At 36.7% G+C, this 22,760-nt stretch overlaps 1 protein-coding gene across 1 annotated transcript in view; it reads left to right on the plus strand.

The window, feature by feature from the left end:
* The window catches only part of FMR1NB (FMR1 neighbor), a 38,965-nt gene extending 17,070 nt beyond the window's left edge, over window positions 1–21,895 (plus strand). The window contains exons 2-5 of the mRNA XM_017513838.2: window positions 415–531; window positions 3,619–3,759; window positions 6,034–6,130; window positions 21,766–21,895. Coding sequence (XP_017369327.1) covers window positions 415–531; window positions 3,619–3,759; window positions 6,034–6,130; window positions 21,766–21,895 — 485 coding nt within the window. The remainder of the gene's footprint in view (window positions 1–414; window positions 532–3,618; window positions 3,760–6,033; window positions 6,131–21,765) is intronic.
* The last annotated feature ends 865 nt before the right edge of the window (window positions 21,896–22,760 follow it).

Below are 22,760 nucleotides of genomic sequence, written 5' to 3' on the forward strand. Positions count from 1 at the left end.
TACTGTGTCTAAGGCCTTGATTTTTATCAATGTATATGTAAGCTAACATATTTTCCAAGAGTTTCTATGATGGGATCTGCTTTAGTTAGAATACATACTGTTTTCAGTTCATCAATTGATTAGACCTCTTAATGTCAATGCCATTATTCAGAGGCAAGTTTACTGTTGTAAATCAGCTTACAGCCCAACAATAGGATGTGTCAGCCTATAGCTTAAGCATTTGTAAATTTAACACTTTTGAGTTTCACAACAAAATTGCATTCTGATTATTAGTAATGCCTAAGCTGTTATAAAAGTATATCTATTAGCTATGTGATTTTCTAGAATTAATTTAAGCAAAAGTAATTACTATTAAAGGGTTGTTGAAAGTGATTAATGCTTTATATGTTGAGATGAATCATTTTACTTCTTAAGAATTTCCAAATGTGCCTCAAATTGGATGGAGCCAGAAAAACAGTGAAGATGCTAGTGGCCAATCTCTGGGAAAAGATTTCGCATTGGAAGCTCTGCTGAATTTTTTCTTTCCAACAAGTAAGTTCTTGTTTGATTTTTTCCCCCTTCTAATGTTCTTGCTTAGAAAACAGTAAATGTTTAGTAAGCACTGTGGCGTATTAGCATTGGAGTGGGACAGAGCTGAGTTTGAATCCTGGCTCTTCCCTTTGGCTTAGGCAAGACAATCTCTCTGAACATCTGTGCTCTCATCTTTGAAATGATGATATTTACTACAAATAATTATGAGGACGAACTGCAATAATATTCATAAGGCATTTCATAAATGTTTGTTACTGTTTATAAAATACTTTTCCTTCACAAATATATAAATCTTTCACAATTTACCTGAACGGCATTACCTGAAATTTAGTCACTGACCCAGTATTGTGAAATTGATGTTTTCTGTGGCATTAGTGAGGGTACTATGTGACTGATGTTATGGAATATGCCAGATGTTTTCCCATCTGTTTTAATGATAGTAAGCCCAGGTTTCAAGTCCCACCATCTTTTTGTGATTCTGTGTATAATGTGTTTATCAAGCACATGATGACCCCTGAGAATTATTAACCACAGATAAACACGTTACATTTTGTATGGCATGTGGTGCCCTTTCAAGGAGAAGCTTCATATAAATTGGCATATGTGAATTACAAAGAAAAAGCTCTTATGAAAAATCATGCAAAATTTATTCTAACAGAATTTTGTATACTCTATAAGCACAAAATTAGATCTATTCTTCAATTCCAGGCCTTACCACTGAATCCTTTAGTGACCTTGAATCAATCTCTTTGTTCCTTTATACTTGTTTCATTAAGTTTAAAATAGGCATCTAGCAATGAGAATAGCAAAATAAACAAGTTCCTTAAATAAACTCAAAATACTGCCATAGTCAAATTGAGTAAATAGAAAAGAAATCTGAGAAAGTGTTATGTTGTATAGGCTGAAAGAATGGTTTGAGTGTCAAAGTTAGTCATAAACAACAACTAATGATGATTTTAGCTTTAGAGCTTATGAAAATAACAGATGTAAATAGTCACATACTTACCCATAATAACTACATTGTACAGACACTGAAACCACCTTTAAGACTTGTCCAGGTAAGATATCTGCATTTCCCAAATATTTCTTCAACCTGGTGCAATAAATAAAAATTGATTATATGAAGTAACAATTTTGTCCAACAAAATAAAATTGTTGCATTTTAAGAGAAACATCTGACCTAGGTTGATTCAAACAATGATTAAATATTTATGAAATGTGCATACTGTCTTCTTTGGAGAGAATAATTACAGCTTCATAAAACATGAAATATTTTAACCAATTTATTTCTCCCCCACATAATTGAAAATAAACACTCTTACCACTTAAGCATGAAAAAAAAAAGTTCGTTGTTTTGTCATTAGGCTATTATCTGTAAAATATTTATCTCTTGCATGTTAAAATGATAACCTGGAGACACACTGGCAGGGAAGCTTGAGAGATCACCTGATCTTTCTCCCTTTGGACTAAATTATATACTTAAGCCTGACCAAAAACAATTATTCTACCCTTTTGATTCTTTAAAATTAGCAACATCTATTAATAATTTGAGCCTGAAAGTTAATTTTAATATCTAGCATAAAGTCCATCAGATGCACTTAAAGTATAAATTAACATGTTCTTAGAGATCATATAGTCTAGCCTCTTCTATGATTTAACCCTAACCCTAACCCTCTGTTTAGCATTTCTGGAAAGTGGTGTTTGAACAGTACACATGGCGAGAAACTCAGCATGCAAGGAAGTCCATCCCATGTCTGAGTAGTCCTGACTATTGTCACCGTTTTCTGGGTGTTTGACACCCAGAACTGAACACTAGATGCAATCCAACCTAGGGGAGAAGAGTCACTCAGGTCCTAGCAGAATTGAAGAGCAGATTACTTAGAATATGTAACAAGGAGGATAAACTCTCATGTCTAAAATGTTTGGAAAATGAGTACCTAGGTCACTTGGTAGTGCATTAAATTTGTGATCTTGCATAAGTTACTTTGATCCTTTATTTTCTTATTTTTAAAACAGAGGTTATAAACTCAGTTTGGGAGTTTTGTTGCTAAGATTAGTAATAAAGAGTGTAAAGCAATGTTCCTGGCCCCGGTGCCTAAAGAATGGTAGACATTATTACTTTTACCTTGGCTTCAGGAATTGCCAATCTTTCAAAAAGGGGAATGTAATAAAATATAGTAAGAGGTTAAAATTTGCATAAAACAATTACATTATTCTTTGCTGATGTTGAAGTCCTTTAGAGTGCTTATAAAACATCAGTTACTGTTTTTAAGTTTGTAATTGTTGATAGTATGAGATTGAACAGAATCTATTCTGGCCTTAACGCATTGACATACTGTGGAGGTTTTGATTTTTGAATAAAAATCTGATATCATGCTTTTTAGTTTTTTTTGTTTCTCTTATAAAGCAGGATATTTTAGAAAATAAGCTATTTGAGCTTGCAAGTCTTTTAGATTCAGGTATGTACAAATTTATTAAGTTGCATGAATCTTGGTGTTCATGCCATAAATCATTGCCTATTCAAAATTATAGAGTCATAACTTAAGGCTGAAACAAAGAATCTTAAAATATATTGTAGTGCCAATATGATAAGTGTTCACAAAAAGTAGGTCAATACCAGTGTATATCACTTACTTTAGTCACTAGCAGCAAACTATTTAATTTTTACTTACATTCATTCTCATTGATGCATTCAATGACTTTCTGTAGCTTAGTAATGTTAAACCAGAGGATACATGTGGGATCATTTTAACAAGGGATGTTTTAAAGGCATTGACCTGCCATTATTTAGTTTCTTCTGTGTTATATTTGTATCTCCACCACTCAGCTCGTGATTTATTGTCCTTTAAAACTACCTTACTAATGATTTGTTAACAACTTGTATTTTTCTGCAGTTTTTCTAGATTTGAAAATGTGGTGTTAAATAACGTAGTGGTAACTTTTAGCTTAATTCTTATTTTCTTTTAGCACTCATCACTAGTTGTATATGCCATTGAATGTTTTCTTGTCTTGCAGTAATTATTTAATTAGGAAAAATGCTAATTAACCATGCTGAATTCTCTTTCTTAAATTTTTTTTTTCTAAAAGCTTGCATTGTCAGGGAAAATCAGGTGGTAAAAGCTTGTAATGAGCTGCAAGAGCTTAATGAGAGTGAATGTTTGAGACAGAAATGCTGTTTTTCATCATCTGGGACTGGTAGATTCAAATGTTTTGCTCCATTAAGAGATGGTAAGTTCATTCTCTTTCATTTATTTCTATTATTTTAAATTAAATAAACAGATCACAATGGCATAAGTTCACATTTGGATTTCCCAGCTTAATACTTAATTTGGCATTTGGGCAAGATTCTAGAGTACCAAGAATAAATCACTGATCAAATGGGGTGATAGCAACAAAGGTGAAGATATCCTAGAAGATGGGATTGATTTTCTACAAAGGAAAGCAATAGCATCACTGCTTCTCTGTTAGTAAGAATAAGACAACTACAGTATGTACAAAGGAACAAATAATTTTTATTGTTCCTATAGAAAATTTAGAAAATGTTCAAAAATTATAAAATAAATTATTCATAATCACACCACTCAGAGATAGTTACTATTATTTTTGGTAATGCACATGTAATCTACATATATAATACACATGCATAGGTACATTTTAAGTAGAATTAAATCTTATATATAATGTGTAGTCTACCTTTTTAGTCACTTATATCAGATAAATTGTCCTAGTCCATTAAAAAGTCTTTGAAAATATTCTTCCTAATATTATACATATATATAATTTATTAAGCCAATTCCCGAGAGTTGGGCATCTAGTAATTTTATTTTTTGCTATTACAAGTAGCTCCATATTATACAAGTATATTATATTTTTGTGGACATCTGATTAATCAATNTCCCAGCCCTAGATCAATGCTCCTTACACAGTCCTGAGGTGGTCACGACTCTATTCAGTAGCAGTTTCTGCTGAGCCTTTAGATGGTGACTTTGGTAATTCAAAATTAGTCTCACCTTTTCTTTTGCTTTAGTCACTCTCTGTGTTTTATCCTAAAGGTTCCAGGCTCTATGGTATGCTCAATGGCTGAGAGAAGATACCAGTTGGTCATGCCTTAGCTTACTTTTTCTTGCCCAGCTTTTCTTTCTGGGTAGAATTCTTCCCATTTGTCTTGTCTTTAACATCTCAGTGTGCAGTAGAGTTGAATGTTTCTTGTTAAGGCCTGCTTATTAGTTTTTCTTTGTTTTATTGGGTAATTTTTGAGGCAGTGCCTCACTCTGTCACCCAAGCTGGAGTGCAATGGTGATGTGATCACAGCTCACTGCAACCTTGACCTCCAGGGCTCAAGATCCCTGAGTAGTTGGGACTACAGTTGTGTGCCAGCATGCCTGACTAATTTTTAAATTTTTTACAGAGACAGGGTTTCCCTAGGCTTCCCAGGGTGGTCTCAAACTTTCGGGCTCCAGAAATTCTCCTGCCTCGGCCTCCCAAAGTGCTGGAATTTATAGGTGTGAGCCACCATACCAAGTCTTGTTCTATAGTTTTTAAATTAGGTTCTGAATATTTTTTTTCTTTACAAAGTTTTGAGAACTGAACCATCTGTTGTTGCTACCTTCATTTGGATAGTGGGGATGTATTTCCAGTTGCTCTTATGCTACATGGATTTAATATGATGAAACACTAACAAATACTACAAAAAGGATGCATGCTAAATAATATCTTAAGTAAATATAGTCCCTATTCAATTTGCAGCTTTTTGTTGAACATGTAGTATTAATACTGAAAACTAAAACCTGATCATGAATATAATTTTACAATTTTAACACTGTCACATGTTGTTTATACTTCATTTATCAGTTTAGTCTTCATATTATGTATGAAGCAACATTTGGTTCTTGAAGAGGAAAAAATTTAACCGTGACTTACAATTCCCCAATCACATTAGAATGCATTTTGCAATGAATGTAACACTAAAATATGCTTATTTCACCTGTGAATTCTTGATTCCTTGTTTAATGTTTTGTAATTTGGAAGTAAACCTACAGCACCTGGTATTCCCAGGCAGTCTCCCATCCAAGTACTAAGAAGCTATTCATTTACCAAGAAGCTATTTATTTACCAAGTTAACGGTTCACAGATTAATGTGCTCCCCAAGTGCTCTAGGATGTACAACATATGGCCAAGGGAAAAAGCCTATTTAGGGCCAGAGGAAGAAATATGTAGTATGCATCATAATAATCAATGATTGTACAAAAAGAGTAGGATCATTGTGTTAAGGCTTCATTAAGGGATACATATTGAAAGTGTAGCTTTCAGTTGTATTTCAAGAACATTTCATGAACTCCTGTTCCTTATAAAGTAGCAAGGATATTCACCTGTCGTATAAGAATACTTCCTCATTTTACTTTATTAACTGATAGGTTTTTTAAATAAAGAATTTATGAAAGAGCTTGGATTTACTTCTCTTGCTTAAGTCATAAAAGTAACAGGATGTAATTAAACCAACAGAGCCTAAACAGATGATGCGAATGTGTGGGGTTGGTGTAGTCAGCCTCGTGAGCCTGGGATATCTGTCCTTTTATTGCTGCTCTCTTTGCTGGAGGAGGTAAGCAAACATAAACTTTTATTTGCTGGTTGCTAAGTAAACATGAGTATTTGTGTATAGACATATTTATTAATATATTTCAGAAAGATAGGGATTATGTTTGGGTTCTTTATGTTGAAACTATGGTAGCTTGGGAAAAACCTAAAACTAGAGTTGCCATAATATGTTTTTAAAATGCATGTTATCAGCTGGGTGCGGTGGCCATAATATGTTTTTAAAATGCATGTTATCAGCTGGGTGCGATGGCTCATGCCTGTAATCCCAGCACTTTGGGAGGCCGAGGCAGGCAGATCACTTGAGGTCAGGAGTTCGAGACTATCCTGGCCAACATGGTGAAACCCCGTCTCTACTAAAAATACAAAAATAGCCAGGTATGGTGGTGCACACCTGTAATCCCAGCTACTTGGGAGACTTAGGCAGGAGAATTGCTTGAACCTGGGAGGCGGAGATTGCAGTGAGCCAAGATCGCGCAATTACACTCCAGCCTCAGCAATAAGAGCAAAACTCTGTCTCAAAAATAAAAGATTAAAAAAAAATAAATGCATATTATTTTATTTTTCATAGATTTTCTTCATGCATAGTATCTATACATTCCCTCATCAAACAAACCCACAATTAGAAGAGAAAATAAATTAGCAAGCTTGGTGTGTGTGCAGTGGGGGGTGGCTGTTAACTGCAGCTCAGAACAGTTCCTAGAAGTGTTTGTTTCCATTGAGTCATCTGCCATTGTTCTTTAATGATCATTTACCATTGTGTCATAAAGCCTTGGTCTGTCTTGAAGCCAATTGGTAAACCGATTTCTTCTTAGCATCTTATACAAAATACCAATGGACTACTAGCATGATGCTTCCAAGTTTTTTTTTTTTTTTTTTTTTTTTTTTTTAACTAGCTCCCTACCTATGGGGACAGAGTGGGTACAGAGATACAGAGCACAGTCAGGACTAGAGTGAGGTGAGTGAGGCACTTGGAGCACAAAGTTGAGGGAAGCACTCACTCTCAGGTTTATGCGGGTGCAAAGTCACTACTCTGAGAATAAATACCTCCTTAAATTCTCTGATAAAGATAAGGTGCCTGTTAAAGGTTAAGCATTTTTGATGTTTTTATTGAAGTTAATGGGGCAGTCGTAGTTGAGTTACCAGAATATGGTTTAGATTTCACAGGAAGAGTTAGACTATATACACTACCTTACTTTGGATAAAGATCATCAAAGTGATTGGCAGTAGGAGTGGAATTTTTGACCCTTCCTTCTTCTCTTCAAAGGTTGATATTGTATTAAAAAACCCATGATTAACAATGAGGTGACCGGGCGCGGTGGCTCACGCCTGTAATCCTAGCACTTTGGGAGGCCGAGGTGGGTGGATCAACTGAGGTCAGGAGTTCAAGACCAGCCTGGCCATCATGGTGAAACCCCATCTTTAAAAAAAAAAAAGAGAAAAAAACCAATGAGGTAACATTTGCTAGAAATTGGTGGCTAGGAATATACTATGCAATTTAAAGACATTCTAGGATACTAAGTTTGTTATGATCACTTCATTATGGTGTTAAAATGCCTCTGCAAAGGAATTTTATGCGGGTGTTCAGGTCCCCTGGATTTTTTGTTCTTTAAAATGATATCCAAAGGATTATCTGATACTAATATATTTCCTTCTTTCTGCATAATACAAATTGCTTGAGAAACTTGAACAATGTGAATTAGTGTATATATTGGATACTATACATTTTGGTTTGCTATGTTTTATTTATTTATTTTACTATTTTGTGCAAGAGCAGTATGCTCCTTCTGTCATCTTGAGCTGACTATCATGCCCCTTGGAGCAGGTAGCAGATTCATCTTGCTGCTTAGATGAATTTCCAGGAACAATGATTGAGAGCAGATGAGCGCTTTCAGCCTATTGTGATAGGCTGATTTTAGAAGCAAGGGAAATAATGGTGTAAGAATGGGGAAATCTCATTCCTGATATCAAACAAGGAGCTAAGTAGAGGACAACGTTTGCTTTTGCATGGCAAGATATCTCCTTAGAAAAATTTCCTTAACTCACTTTCTGTTCTCCATTTCAAATAATAAAGAGATAGATACAATATTAGAGTAGGTAAAATAACCCATAAAAAAGAAATAGACACAGAAGTAAAATCAATATGTGGTGGCTTAAAAAGGAAAAGAAAGAAGCCAAACACAATCGTTTGTCTAAATCAGAGGTACCAAAAGCTAAATAACTATCTGCAGCATTGTGATTTGGGCCTCTTTTGGATGATCTTTTTTGCTTCGGAAGATATCCTTAAGCTCTTCCTCTTGCTGAATCCTGTCTTACACATTAAATAACCGAGCATTCCTTTAAGAAAGAGCTATTGTAGCTCTCCTCTTGGCCTTCAGTTGCAAGCCAAAACAAATGATGTTTTGATATTCCTCATCCTCTGCAATTTGGATAGTGGGTTTTTTGTTTTTGTTTTTGTTTTTTTAAGGATCACCTAAGGAGCTAACAACTGGCAAGAATTAGAGAGATTAAAAAATCAGAAGCAATTTAAGCTGGTGGGAGAAGTAAAAGCAGTGTAGGTGAAAAGGGCAATTATGCACCAGAGCTGTAGGTACTTCAGTTTTTGGTGCCTAATTCATTTTTTCCACTATTGACCATATTCATTCAGTGTTCACTTGTGCCAGGTATAACAGAGGCTACAGACATTTTAAAGACACAGGCCCTACTTTTAAGGAGCTTAAATCCACCTTAAAACAAATCAGAAGTATGACACATTTAAATTACAATATAAGATGAAAACAATTAAGGACTAAAATGGATGGTGACAATAACTTACAAAAGTTTTGAAGCAGTGGAGATCAGGCTAAGTGGGAGAGGGCGGGTCAGGCTTCATGGTAGAGGTGCCATTTGAGCTCGGTTTTGAAGGGGGACAGATTTGGAATAGATGGACGGGGTCCTTTTCACAGAATTAATTACATTCGGATGGTGGTCTTCTCACTATAGACCCCTTAACTGATTGTCATTTCTGAGCAGATATGGCTGAACTTTGCCAGTGGAATAATCTATAACTGAATCTCTAGTTTACTGCCACTTGACTTGAGTTCTAGTGTGATATGAACCCAGTACACAGAGGACTCAAACCGGCTTGAACTTGTACATACAAAAGGAAGCAGAGAGCATTAGTGAAAAACTTTCTAAGAATTTTCTAATAGCCATATTAAACTAACATATAAGATGTGTTTTGAAATTTATTGCATCCTCAAGGTTATATAAGATCTATTTTTATCCTCATTAATAGGGATCAGAAGCTTCATTAGGTTTGAGTGTCACTAGTAGGCTTAAGCCTTTGCATAGAAGAGAAGGAAGGAAAAGATCAAGTGGATAGTGACAAAAGGAAGCAGGAGAGAGGAGTTTTAAGGGGAGGACTTGAAAGGGGGAGGTAGCTGAATTGTTCTTATAACAGCTATTACTATAGCTAGCGACAGTAGTCTCAAGTACCAGATTCAGTTTCTAATCTTAATCTGTTTTTAGATAAAGTTTAAATCTCTGTGCATATGCCATTTAAACATCTGTGGATTATGTAATGATATGATACTTGAGTGTGTATGTAGCTTTGATAAGGTGAAGCATTTAAACGTTATAATACCGTGTCTGTTAAACTCAGATGAAATGTATTTTCATGTTCCTTTTCTTCCTATCAGATTGAATTTGTAACTTTGAATTAAGACAGAATTCAAAATTCAGTTTGAAAATGTTAAAACTGTTTTCTTTCAACTAATAAAATGTCTATTTTTTTAAAGATTGTAGATCATCTGATACACAGATGATGTAAAAAGCACATCCCCCATACATTTTCAATGTTGCTACTTGCCAGATGGCTGTTACTGAAAATTTCTACATTTAGACAAATCCTGCTGCATGATTCTCTGTATTATAATGTGATATTCATTATGCTGATAGTCTTAGTGCCACTTATTTTCTTACAACGGGAGGTAAAGAACTGGGAATAAATGTGTCAAAAACTGCCTAAAAATACATCACCCATTGAATTTTTAAAATGGACATTTACATTTTCAATTTTCTATGTTTGCATGTCTCATTATACGGTACAACATAATTATATTATTTTGAAAAACTTTATGCAGTAATTAGTGAGCTACTGGACAGTTAGAAATTCCTAGGATTATATACATCTGGATTCAGAGGAAGGAAATAAAATCTACAAATTTTAAAAGTATGACTAGTCTTTAAGAACTTTGATAAAATATGTCAGATGAGAATGTGAGAAAACTGGAACGCTGTTCTAACATGAGTCACTATAGATTTGAAATTCGTATGAAGCTGATTCTTCTTGGATGCTGTTCAGAGTAATTTAATTACTGAAATAATAAGAGAACCTCATTATATGCAGATCATATGTCTGAGGTGTTCCCATTGCAAGGACTCCAAGGACAGCACTTCAGAGAACTCTGGCGTAGTAGGTACTATTAACAAGAACATTCTGTTGCCAAGTAACTAATAACTGCATTGCAAAATGAAGTGGCTTTTTCTCAATTCCCATTCAACTCGATCTTTTTGTCACAGAGTACGCTGTTGACTGCTCCCTTCTTGAAATTTTCCTCCCTTGGATTTCTTTGTTCCTCTTACAATTTTGATCCATCTCAGCCTGCTTTCCTTTGTTCTCCAAAGTGTGGTTGTTTCCCAAAGCTTTACTTTCATTTATCAGAGAGTGTTAGAAATATATAGTAGGAAGAACATTTTAAAAGGTGTGTGTTCCAATTCTGCTTCTACTACATTTCATGGATGTGTTTAATTTCTTTGAGTATTGATTTTCTTACATGATTGTAGTAGAGACTTGAGTTAGATGATTTCTACATGACTTTTGGTCCATAGTATTCCAAGATTCTCTGGGTAAATTACTGTTAAATCCAAATCCTAAAATCTTCACCTCTATCTGTTCTGTATTCCCAGTCACTCTTGTGGATTAGATGTTTTATCAGCACCTCAAATGCAACATGTGCAAAAGTGAACTCATCTTTTTCTCCTAAATCATCTCCTCTTGACACTTCTCCATTCCTGTCAGTGATTTCTTTAGTTTCCCAAGTTAGAACCTTGGAGTCATCGGTGACTATTTCTTTTCATTTATCTTTAGTATATAATCTTTTCACTTACTCTCCTTGTCATTTTTTTGTTTTGTTTTGTTCTTCCTTGGAATGAGTCTGGAATTTGCCCCTTCTCCCATTTTTTTGTTGCAATTTAGTCCCAGTCTTGAGTGCTTTTCCCCATTCTAGGCAAGTAACTTCAGGAGAGGGGCAAAAGGGAACTAAAGGTAGCATCTAAAGAGCAGACAACTTTCAGAGCTGAGAGGTCATAGTGATATATCTAATCCAAGAGGTTATTATAAGAGAGACACTATCTGGGATGGGGCTGCAAGTAAGGCTTGGAGGATGGCTGGGAGGCAGCTTCCAGAGAAGCTTCCTGGTATTTAAATACCAGGAACGTATGGCATTGGCCTTAGGTAAAGAGGAATTAAGGCTACCTGCCAAACCAGTTTGGACATATACCTGGACTCCTAATCTACTCTCCCTCTAATCCATCCTGCAATGTCTTGCCACACTGATCTTTCTGAGATATCTCTACTTCATTTCATTATATCATTCAAGAACATCTAATGCTTTCAAGAACATCTGGGCTCCAGGCCTTGTGTTAGGTGCTGTGAAGGATAAGGAAGTGAATCAGATTATGCTCTGTGCTCTCCAGGAACACATAGTCTAATAGTCCAAGTATCCAAGGGAGAAAATCATAGTCCATAAAGGAGGTACAGATAAAAAGTTAGCATGTAGATGGCTTCTCTGGAAGTAAACTTGGGAATTTTTTTTTTTTTTTTTTTTTTTTTTTTTTTGAGAAATTTTTTTTTTTTTTTTTTTTTTTTTTTTTTTTTGAGACAAGTTCTCACTCTGTCACCCAGGCTGGAGTGCAGTGGCACAGTCATGGTTCACTGCAGCCTCAACTTCCCGAGCTCCAGCAATCCTCCCACTTCAGCCTCCCCAGTACCTAGAACTACAGGCGTATGCCAACACACCCAGCTAATTTTTGTATATTTGATAGAGACAGGGTTTGACCATGTTGCCCAGGCTTGTCTCAAACTCCTGAGCTCAAGGAATCCACCTGCCTTGGCTTCCCAAAGTGCTGGGATTACTGATGTGAGTCACCATACCCAGCCCGTGGGTCCTGGGCTTTTCTTTGCTGGGAGAGTTTTATTATAGCTTTGCTCCCATTACTTATTATTGGTCTGTTCAGGTTTTGGATTTCTTCCTGGTTCAATTTTGTTAGGTTGTATATGTCTAGAAATTTTTCCATTTCTCCTAAATTTTCCAATTTATTGGCATATAGTTGCTCAGAATAACCACTATTGAACCTTTGAATTTCTATGGTATCAGTTATAATGTCTTCTTTTTCATCTCTGATTTTACTTATTAGGGTCTTCTCTCTTTTTTGCTTAGTCTGGGCTAAAGGTTTGTGAATTTAATAAAATTGTTAAAAAATTTGTAAATTTAATAAAAGTTTTATTGTTTTCTTCATTTCAAATTTATTTATTTCTGCTCTGATCATTATTATTTTTATTCTCCGAATATTGGGTTTGGCTTCATCTTGCTTTTCTAGTTATTTAAGATGTATCATCAGGCTGTTTATGTGAAATTTTTCCTCTTTTTGATATAGGTACTTATAGCTATAATCTTCCCTCTGTTTTACTGCTTCTGTTACATCCCAGGTTTTGGTATATCATGTTTCCATTATCAGTTGTTTCAAGAAATGTTTTAATTTCCTTCTTAATCTCTTCATTGATTCATTGGCTACTCAGGAGCATATTGTTTAATTTCCATGTCTTTGTATAGTTTTCAAAATTCCTCTTGTTGTTGATTTCAGTGTAGATTAAGTCTGATGCTACTTTGTTCATTTTCTGTCCAGTGCAGACAGTAGGATGTTGAAGTCCCTAGCTATTATTGTATTGGGTTCTATCTCTATCTTTAGCTCTAATACTATTTGTGTTATGTATCTGAATGTTCCAGTGTTGGGTGCACATATATTTACAATTGCTGTATTCCATTGCTGAATTGGCCTCTATCATTATGTGATGACTGTCTTTGTCTCTTCATATAGTTTTGCTTTGAAATATGTTGTTTCTGGATGTAAGTATATCTACTCCTGCTCTTTCTTGGTTTCCTTTGGTATGGAATGTCATTTTTTCATTCCTTTACTTTCAGTCTGTATGTGTCTTTATAGGTGAAGTGTGTTTCTTGTAGACAACTGATGATTGGGTCTCGTTTTTATATCCATTCAGCCACTCCATGTCTTTTGATTGGAGAATGTAGTCCATTTATATTCCATATTATTATTGGTAAGTAATGACTTACTTCTGCCATTTTATTATTTGTTTTCTGGTGGCTTTGTAGTCTTCTCCTTCTACTTTCCTTCCTTCCTATCTTCCTCTAGTGATGGTGACTTTCTGTGGTGATATGATTTAGTTTCTTGCTTTTTATTTTCTGTCAATCCATTATGTTTTTTGATTTGAGGTTACCATGAGGCTTGCAAATACTATCTAATAACCTATTATTTTAAGCTGATAACAACATCACATTACATAAACAAACAAGCAAAAAGGAAACTCATCAAAACTTTACATCATAGGTTCATCCTTCAACTTTTAAACTTTTTGTTATTTCTGTTTATATCCTATAGTTGTCTATGTTTTGAAGAATTGTTGTAGTTAATATTTTTGATTGGTTCATCTTTTATTATTTCCACTTAAGAGCAGTTTATACAACAAAGTTACATTGTTATAATATTTTGTGGTTTTCTATATACTTAATATTACCAGTGAGTTTTATAGCTTCAGATGATTTATTATTGGTCATTAACATCCTTTTCTTTCTCATTGAAGTATTTCATTTAGCATTTTGTGTAGGACAGATCTGGTATTGATAAAATCCCCCAGCTTTTGTTTGTCTGGGAAAGTCTTTATTTTTCTTCATGTTTGAAGGATATTTTCTTTGGACATACTCTTCTATGGTGAAAGAGTAATATGTCTTATTTTTCCTTCAGCACCTTATATATATATCATGCCACTTTCTCCTGGCCATAAGGTTTCTGCTGATAACTCTACTGCCAGACATACTGGATCTCCATTGTATGTTATTTGTTTCTTTTCTCTTAGTGCTTTTAGGATCCATTGTTCATCACTGATCTTTGAAAGTTTGATTATTAAATGCCTTGAGGTCATCTTCTTTGGGTTAAATCTGCTGAGTATTCTGTAACATTCTTGTACTTGTATATTGATATCTTTGTCTAGGTTTGGGACATTCTCTGTTATTATTGCTTTGAACAAACTTTCTAACCCTAACACCTTCTCTACCTCTTTTTTAAGGTCACTAACTGTTAAATTTGCCCTTTTAAGACTATTTTCTAAATCTTCATATATATATATATATATATATATATATATATATATAATTTTTTTTTTTAAGTTGCACTTTAGGTTCTGTTGTACATGTGCAGAACATGCAGGATTGTTGTATGGGTACCGACATGGCAATGTGGTTTGCTGCCTCCATCCACCCATCACCTATATCTGGCATTTCTTCCCATGTTATCCCTCCCCAACCTCCCTACCCCCCACTGTCCCTCCCCTGTTCCCCTCAACAGACCCCAGTGTGTGATGCTCCCCTCCCCGTGTCCATGTGTTCTCATTGTTCAACACCTGCCTATGAATGAGAACATGCAGTGTTTGATTTTCTGTTCTTATGTCAGTTTGCTGAGAATGATGGTTTCCAGATTCATCCATGTCCTTACAAAGGACATGAACTCATCGTTTTTTATGGCTGCATAGTATTTCATGGTGTATGTGTGCCACATTTTCCTTGTCCAGTCTATCATCGATGGGCATTTGGGTTGGTTCCAGGTCTTTGCTATTGTAAACAGTGCCACAATGAATATACGTGTGCATGTGTCTTTATAATAGAACGATTTATAATCCTTTGGATGTATACCTAGTAATGGAATTTCTATTTCTAGGTCCTTGAGGAATCGCCACACTGTCTTCCACAATGGTTGAACTCACTTACACTCCTACCAACAGTGTAAAAGTGTTCCTATTTCTCCACATCTTTTCCAGCATCTGCTGTCTCCAGATTTTTTAATGATCACCATTCTAACTGGTGTGAGATGGTATCTCAATGTGATTTTGATTTGCATTTCTTTAATGACCAGTGATGATGAGCACTTTTTCATATGTTTGTTGGCCTCATAAATGTTTTCTTTTCAAAAGTGTCTGTTCATATCCTTCACCCACTTTTGAATGGGTTTGTTTGTTTTATTCTTGTAAATCTGTTTTAGTTCTTTGTACATTCTGGATATTAGCCCTTTGTCAGATGGGTAGATTGCAAAATTTTTTCCCTATTCTGTTGGTTGCCAGTTCACTCTAATGATTGTTTCTTTTGCTGTACAGAAGCTCTGGAGTTTAGTTAGATCCCATTTGTCTATTTTGATTTTTGTTGCCAATGCTTTTGGTGTTTCAGTCATGAAGTCCTTGCCTATGCTTATGTCCTGAATGGTTTTGCCTAGGTTTTCTTCTAGGGTTTTTATGGTGTTAGATCTTATGTTTAAGTTATTTAATCCACCTAGAGTTAATTTTAGTGTAAGGTTTCAGGAAGGGGCCCAGTTTCTAAATCTTATAAGCATGATTTATTGTTTTTTAAATTCTTTTTAATTTTGTCTCCTCTTACCATTTTAAATGATATTAAATGTATTTTAAAATAGCATAACTTCAAGCTCACTAATTTTTTTCTTTTGCTGGATCAGTCTGCTATTAAAAGATTCTGATGCATTTTTCAGTATATCAATTGCATTTTTAACTCCAGAATTTCTGCCTGATTATTTTTAATCATTTCAACGTCTTTGTTAAATTTATCTGATAGAAATCTGGATTCCTGGTCTGGTTTCTATTAAATTTATTTGTATTTCCTCAAAACAGCTATTTTGAATTCTTTGTCTGAAAAGTAACATGTCTCTGTTTCTCCAGGATTTATTTCTGATGCTTTATTTAGTTCATTTGGTGATTTCACATTTTCCTGGATGGTCTTGATGCTTGTGAATGTTCATCTGTGTCTGGGCATTGAAGAGTTGGGTATTCATTGTACTCTTCACTGTCTGGGCTTGTTTGTACCTATGTTTCTTTGGACAGCTTTCCAGGTGTTCTAAGGGACTTGAATGTTGTGAGCTAAGCTGTATTCACATTAGGAGGAACACCAAACCCAGTGATGCTGTGGCTCTTGCAGACTTGTAAGGCTACTGCCTTAATGGTCTTGGATTAAAATCAGAAGAATTCTCTGGATTACCTTCATAGGCTCTTGTTCTCTTCCCTTCCTTTTCCCCAACGAAATGGAGTCTCTCTCTCTCTCTCTCTCTCTCTCTCTCTCCCCCCCCCCCTCCCTCTCTCTCTCTCTCTCTCTCTCTCTCTCTCTCTCTCTCTCTCTGGGCTGAGCTGCCTGCAGCTTTGTGGTGGGGTGACGCAAGCCCCACTGAGGCCACCACCACTGGGACTCCGCTGGGTCAGAACATAAGCCAACACAGCACTAGGTCTTGTCCAAGGCCCACTGTAATCACTACTTGACTACTGCTTATGTTTGCTCAAGGCACTAGGGCTGTACAAACAGCAGGTGGCAAAGCCAGCCAGCCTTGTATCCTTTTCTTTAGGGTGGTGAGTTCCCGCAGGCCCCAGGCATGTCCTGAAGTACCTTCCAGGAGCCAAGAACTAGAGTCAAACCTTAGGAATATGCCTGGTGTCCTATAGTACTGCAGTTTATCTGGCATTCACCACAAGGTGCAGTTATTTCCACGTTCCTTTCCCTTTCTACAGGCAGAGGAGCCCTACCCTGTGAAAACCATCACTGCAGGCCCACTGAGAGTACTGCCAATGGTCCCTTAAAGCCCAAGGGCTCTTCTGTCAGTTAGTGGTGAATGTTACCTGGCCTGGGACTCACCAGCCTTCAGGGCAGTGGGCTCCCCTCTGGCCTAGGGCAGGTCTAGAAATGCCATCCAATAGCCAAGGCCTGGGATTGGGTACCCTAAAAGTCCACATGGGGCTCTACTCCCTTGTCTCTATGCTGGTATCTAAGGTTCAAGACAAGGTTCCCTTTACTTTTCCTACTGTTTTTCTCAAGCAGAAAAAGTCTCTCCCTGTAGCCACCACAGCTGAGGATGTGCTGAGTCATACCTGAATTCAGCAAGTCTCAAAGTCTTACCCAAGGTCCACAGCATATTACCTAGATATCACTGCTTGTTATTGAGGGCCCAAAGGCTTTTTGGTCAGCAGGTCCTGCCAGGACTGGATCCTTCCTTTTAAGGCAGTACATTCTCTCCTGGTTCAGGGTGTAGCTAGAACTGTCATCTGTGAGCTAGGGCCTGAAAAGGGGACCTCTTGACTCTGACTGGTACCCTTTCTTACTGTGACTGAGCTGATATCCAAGATGTAAGGCAAAGTCCTCTTTACTCTTCCCTCTCCTCTCCTGAAGCAGATGGAAGGAGCCTCTTTTGGAGCTGTGAGTTTTGCAGCCTGGAATTAGGAGAGAGGTGGCACTAGCATTCCCTTAGCCACCCTGGCTAGTGTGTCAGTAGGTTTTGTGCCTCCCAAATCTACTGCCTCTTAACTCAAGTCAGCACTATGACTCACCTAAGAATTGCATTCCTTGTGGCCTAGACTGGCTTTCAAGTTTATTTGAGGGCCCTACTGAACTTGTGGCCCACAGTGGCAAGGCTTGCTAGATTCAATTTCCGATCACTGGGATGGGTGGTTCCCCTCTGGCTAAAGCTGGTTTAAATACTCCCTCTGTGAGTAGGGATCAGCTGAGTTCAGCCTGGTTTTGTTTTCTGCTTTGATGGGGCAGCTGTGAGTTCAATGTAATGCCTCACAATTGCTGCACTCTTCCTCTCCCAAGCACATAGGTTCTCCTTCTGTGCTATGCAGCCACTGCTAGGGGATAGAGGAGAGGTGGCATTGGCAATTCAGTACTGTCTTTCCTACTCTCTTCAGTACTTCTTTCAGCTATATGAAGTTAAAACCAGGTACTGTGAGTGCTCCCCTAATTTTTGGTTCTTATGAAGGTACTTTTTTCTGTGTAGTTGTTAAATTTGGTGTTCTTGTGGTGGGGTAGGGTGGGGATAATTGGTAGAGCCTTCTATTCTGCCATCTTGCTCTGTCTTCATGCCATTTCTGTCTTTCTGATCAGGTATGTTAAACCCCTAAGATTCCAGAACACCCAACAAATTCCTTCAATGATACATGTTTTTGTTTCTTTGAGCCCCTAGCCACAAAGTTTCCTGATGTATTCAATTCTGATGAATTGCCCCTTTACTCATCACTGGCCACCCAGTTTCATGCCCTCATCTTGAACATTGTTATTCACTAAAAATTGAACCTCTGAATCTCTGAAATCTTAAAGTTCAAAATCCTACTCTTTGACCATAGGTTCCTTGTCCTCTAGCCTTTTCCTTGCTTTATTTTTGCTGCATCTGTTCTTTAACTCATTGAGGGCTTCAGCCTCTTTAACGCTCTCATTTCTCCTGGTCTGCCATCTTTTTTTAACATCATCTGCTTTTTAAATTCAGCCTGGATCCCATTGTCTAGTTTTTTAATCCATTCTTGCTTCCGGTCCCCTTGTTTCATTGAAACTGAATCCATACCACTTCTCTGCTCTTAGATCTAGGCCCCTGGGAATTCCTAGAAGAAAAAAACTGTCCCACAACTATGTGGATCTGTGTCATTAGAAATTTCCAGTGGGCTCACTTAACATTTCCAGCCATGCCACTCTACTTGATGTTTACAAGCAGCATGCCACCTTGTCACTCTGAGTCTCATAAAGTGTATCTACTGATTGAAATGTTCTTATGCATTTCCCCACCTCCACTTTTCTTTATCTGGCTCATTCCACTCAGGCTGCAGGCCTCATCTTAGATGTCACCTCTTCTAGAAAGCTTACTCCAATCCTCTTGACCACATTGGGTCAGGCTTCTTCTTGTCTGCCTTCTACCAATCTCTGATCATCTCTACTTGAACTTATCTCAATGTAAGATAATTGTTAGTCTACATATCTACCTTCCCCTTCTAAGTTTTAAGCTCCTCAAAGACAGGTCCCATATCTTATTCATGTTTATGTCTCTAGTATTTGGAATAATGTTTATTTAATAAATGAGGAAATGCATCAGTGAGTGAATGAGTATGCAAGAAATTGACCTGTACTTTTCAGTGTGAGTATGATAGCCATGATATAAGACACTTTATGTGAAAAGAAAACAACCTCTAGGACAGTGGAAAAAATCATTTCACTCCTACTATCTCTGTTGGGCATTTTCATTAGATATTAGAATATCTAACCATGGATCTCAGTAGTAAATGTTAGTCATATAGCCAGTTAGTGATGAGGCTGAACCAAAACCAAGCCCTCTGAAACCTAGGCCAGTTTTGAAGTAATAAGGCCATGTTGCTTTTTTGTTGTTAATTAATGTAAAATATACATGACCAAATTTAAAATAACATCTGTGGATAAAGAAAACATAGTCATTTTAATTATATAAAGTAGGCTATATGGACATCACAGCATTAGAAGAAAGCATAAGTTCCCAATGTCTCTAAAATCCTGAAATTCAAACATTTCTGCAAACCTAAAAACTTTGTTGTACTCATTTTGCAACAAACCTGGACTGAGATTCCTTCTGGTCATTATTTAATTCCTAAAGTGAATATTTATATATTTTGTTGCAGAAATGTTACTGTGTTTGATTATGAGATGCTGCCCCAGACCGCATGGGAATGTTATGTAATATTCAGTGTATCATATTATTTTACCTTTTTAGAAAAGTGATAAGGTAAGGTTCCAGTCTGAAGTGATAGGTAAGCTTCCAGTCTCAAACACGTCTGGCCCCAAGGGACTGAGAACAGTGTAGTTGTTTCAGTTATTATTTTTTTGAGGCTGCAGTTCGCAACATGGCAACATAAACAGGCCATGGATAAATCATAAATATATTTTTGGCCCTCACCATTTCATTTATGCCTGGAGACATTTTTATGATTAATTGGGAAAAGATTTGTTTCTTTGCTCCACATCTTTCTTACCTAGTGGAGCTCAGTGTCAACCTAGTAATATAGTTTTAGGGGAGAAAAGTTAGTAACTATCTTCAAAGTCATAATTTCAAAGGCAGACTTATCTATCTCTAGGACCTACATGTGCAGGATCTTGTTTTTCTGTATAGCTAAGTAGCACTTACAGGGTCCTGGTATCTTGTTCTGTATGCTACCTAATATGAGATGAGGATAGGATTATTTATGTCATTACTTCTTCATAATATTGTATGCAAATCTTTCTCTCTTTTTTTCTGTCTTTGGATTTTCCTTCTTACCTCTGCCATGAACATTACTACTTTTTTTTCTTCTTGGATTACGGTTAGTTCTTTAGAAAGTAAAAGTCCTATAAGCATAAAAATCAACTGTTTCTTATAAAATCAACTAACATTTTTATTTCCTCTGTGGGATATAAAAAGTGATAAGGCAAGGTTCCAGTCTGAAGGAATTTACAAGCTTTGAGGGGAGAATGAGACAGGTTAGTGTAGTGTAGTAGGACAGAGATTGTACTTTAGATTTAGATAGGTCTGGATTTGAATCCTGGCTCTACTTTGATGACCTCGGAAAGTTACTTTCCCTTTTTGTGCCTCAGTTTCCCCACATGAAAAATGAAAATGATAGAAATAGTACCTGCCTCATCAAGTCATTATGAAGATTAAATGAGATCATGCACATGAAGTGCTTGTGTACAGGCCTCAGCACATAGGAAGTCTATCATACCTGCTGTTAGCCATTATTCACTCATACTGCAAAGTGGTCTAATGGAAAATCTTGTACATTAGAGTCAAACAGATCTATGTTTAAATTCTAGCATCTCCATTACTAGCAATCTGTGACCCTGAGTGAATTATTTTACCTCTTTAAGCCCCAGTTTAATCATTTGCAAAATAGAAAACACACTATCCACCTTCTAGGGTTGTTGTGAGGATTAAATGAGATAAGTGCATAAAGCACTTAGTGAAGTTCTTGGCATGTGGTAGCCTCTCAAGTGCCTCTTTACCAACTATCCACACAAACACAAGGAGGTACGAGATTGTATACCCAACGGCAACAGTAGTAAGTGAAAGTGCTTTGAAAATTGTAAATGCTAATATAATGTGAGTTATTACTATTTAGATTTGAAGTTCATAGGAGGAGGGAATCCCTCTAAACTAGGAGTGGAAGAGAAGGCTTCGAAGACAAGATGATTTCTAAACTGGGTGTTAAAGAGTGGGTAACACTGATGTCAGCACAGGGAAGTAGGAGAGCATTTCTGTTATGGAAGGTCACATAATCAAAATGACTGTATAGAGAATAATAATGATGACTATGATGATCCATATGAGCAGCCAAGTGGAGTAATTTCTATCAGATTTATTAAATCTGGTGAGTTAAAAATATCAGGTGGGAAAGTGTAGTTATCTGGGCAAATATCTTTTTCCTTATAACCCTCCCATTGTTACTCTATCACTAATGAGAAATAAGGTTTCACTTGAACTTTTATGTTACAGGAAACGGGCCAATTATTTGCAAGGCAATGTCAAAAACGTTGAAAAGAGTTTGAAGAAACAAAGAAGTGGGCGAAGGAGGAAGAAGGAACAGAAAGGAGCAGGAGGAGACGAGAAAGATGATGAGGAGTAGCAAGAGACCAAAGGTAATTGACAATAGGATATAAAGTTGAAGTGCTCAATCTCTGATTCTTCTTAGCTTTATATTTCTACGATCATCTTGGTTTGACTTACATATTTTTTTTTTTTTTTGATCACACAAATGTTTGGATCACAGGAGGGTCAGCTTCTGAACAAATATTTGTCACTAGGGATATTTAGATAGCAGGAAAATGGATAAGAAATGTGCCAATTGTTTTGGTGCCACCTTATATGGTATAAACAGGTCAGCTTTTCAGAGGGGGCAAAGAAGTTGAATCTGCCCACTCTGACTCTGTGGCTCCCTGATAGACACCCTTGATAAAGGCCATAGTCCTCATACGTGGCCACATCACATATGCAGGGGAAGGAGCATGGCCTTAGGAGTCTGACAGAACTGAGATTGAATCCTGGATCTTAGCCGTTAGTCTCAGCTACCTGTTCTTCAAACCTGCACCACGTAGTGTTAGAATAAGTTGAGAGAGGGATCCCAGAATCATATACTAGGGACTACCTGTACAGGTCACACTTGTATAGGCTTACAGATCCCTAGCCTTGACCTGGGTCTCCTCCTTCCAAAATAACTGTGTAGGGCCAAGTAAGAATGAAATGGTTGGTGAGAAACAAAGGTGTACCTCAGAGACTGGGGGTAAGGAGACCCAGGTCATTAAATAGTAGTGTTTCTATGGGCAAGGAAATTAACCTTTCAGTTCCTTGATACCATCATCTTAGATTTTTTTGTGTAACTTAAATAATATACTATATGTGAAAATGTTTTGAAAATTGGAATGCATTACCCAAAATTAAGGTATTAAGCTACAGAGAAGCAAAGGAATGGAATAACACACCATTGAATTCAG

Source organism: Cebus imitator, unplaced genomic scaffold (genome assembly GCF_001604975.1).
Source record: "Cebus imitator isolate Cc_AM_T3 unplaced genomic scaffold, Cebus_imitator-1.0 Scaffold505, whole genome shotgun sequence".
NCBI classification, from domain to species: domain Eukaryota; kingdom Metazoa; phylum Chordata; class Mammalia; order Primates; family Cebidae; genus Cebus; species Cebus imitator.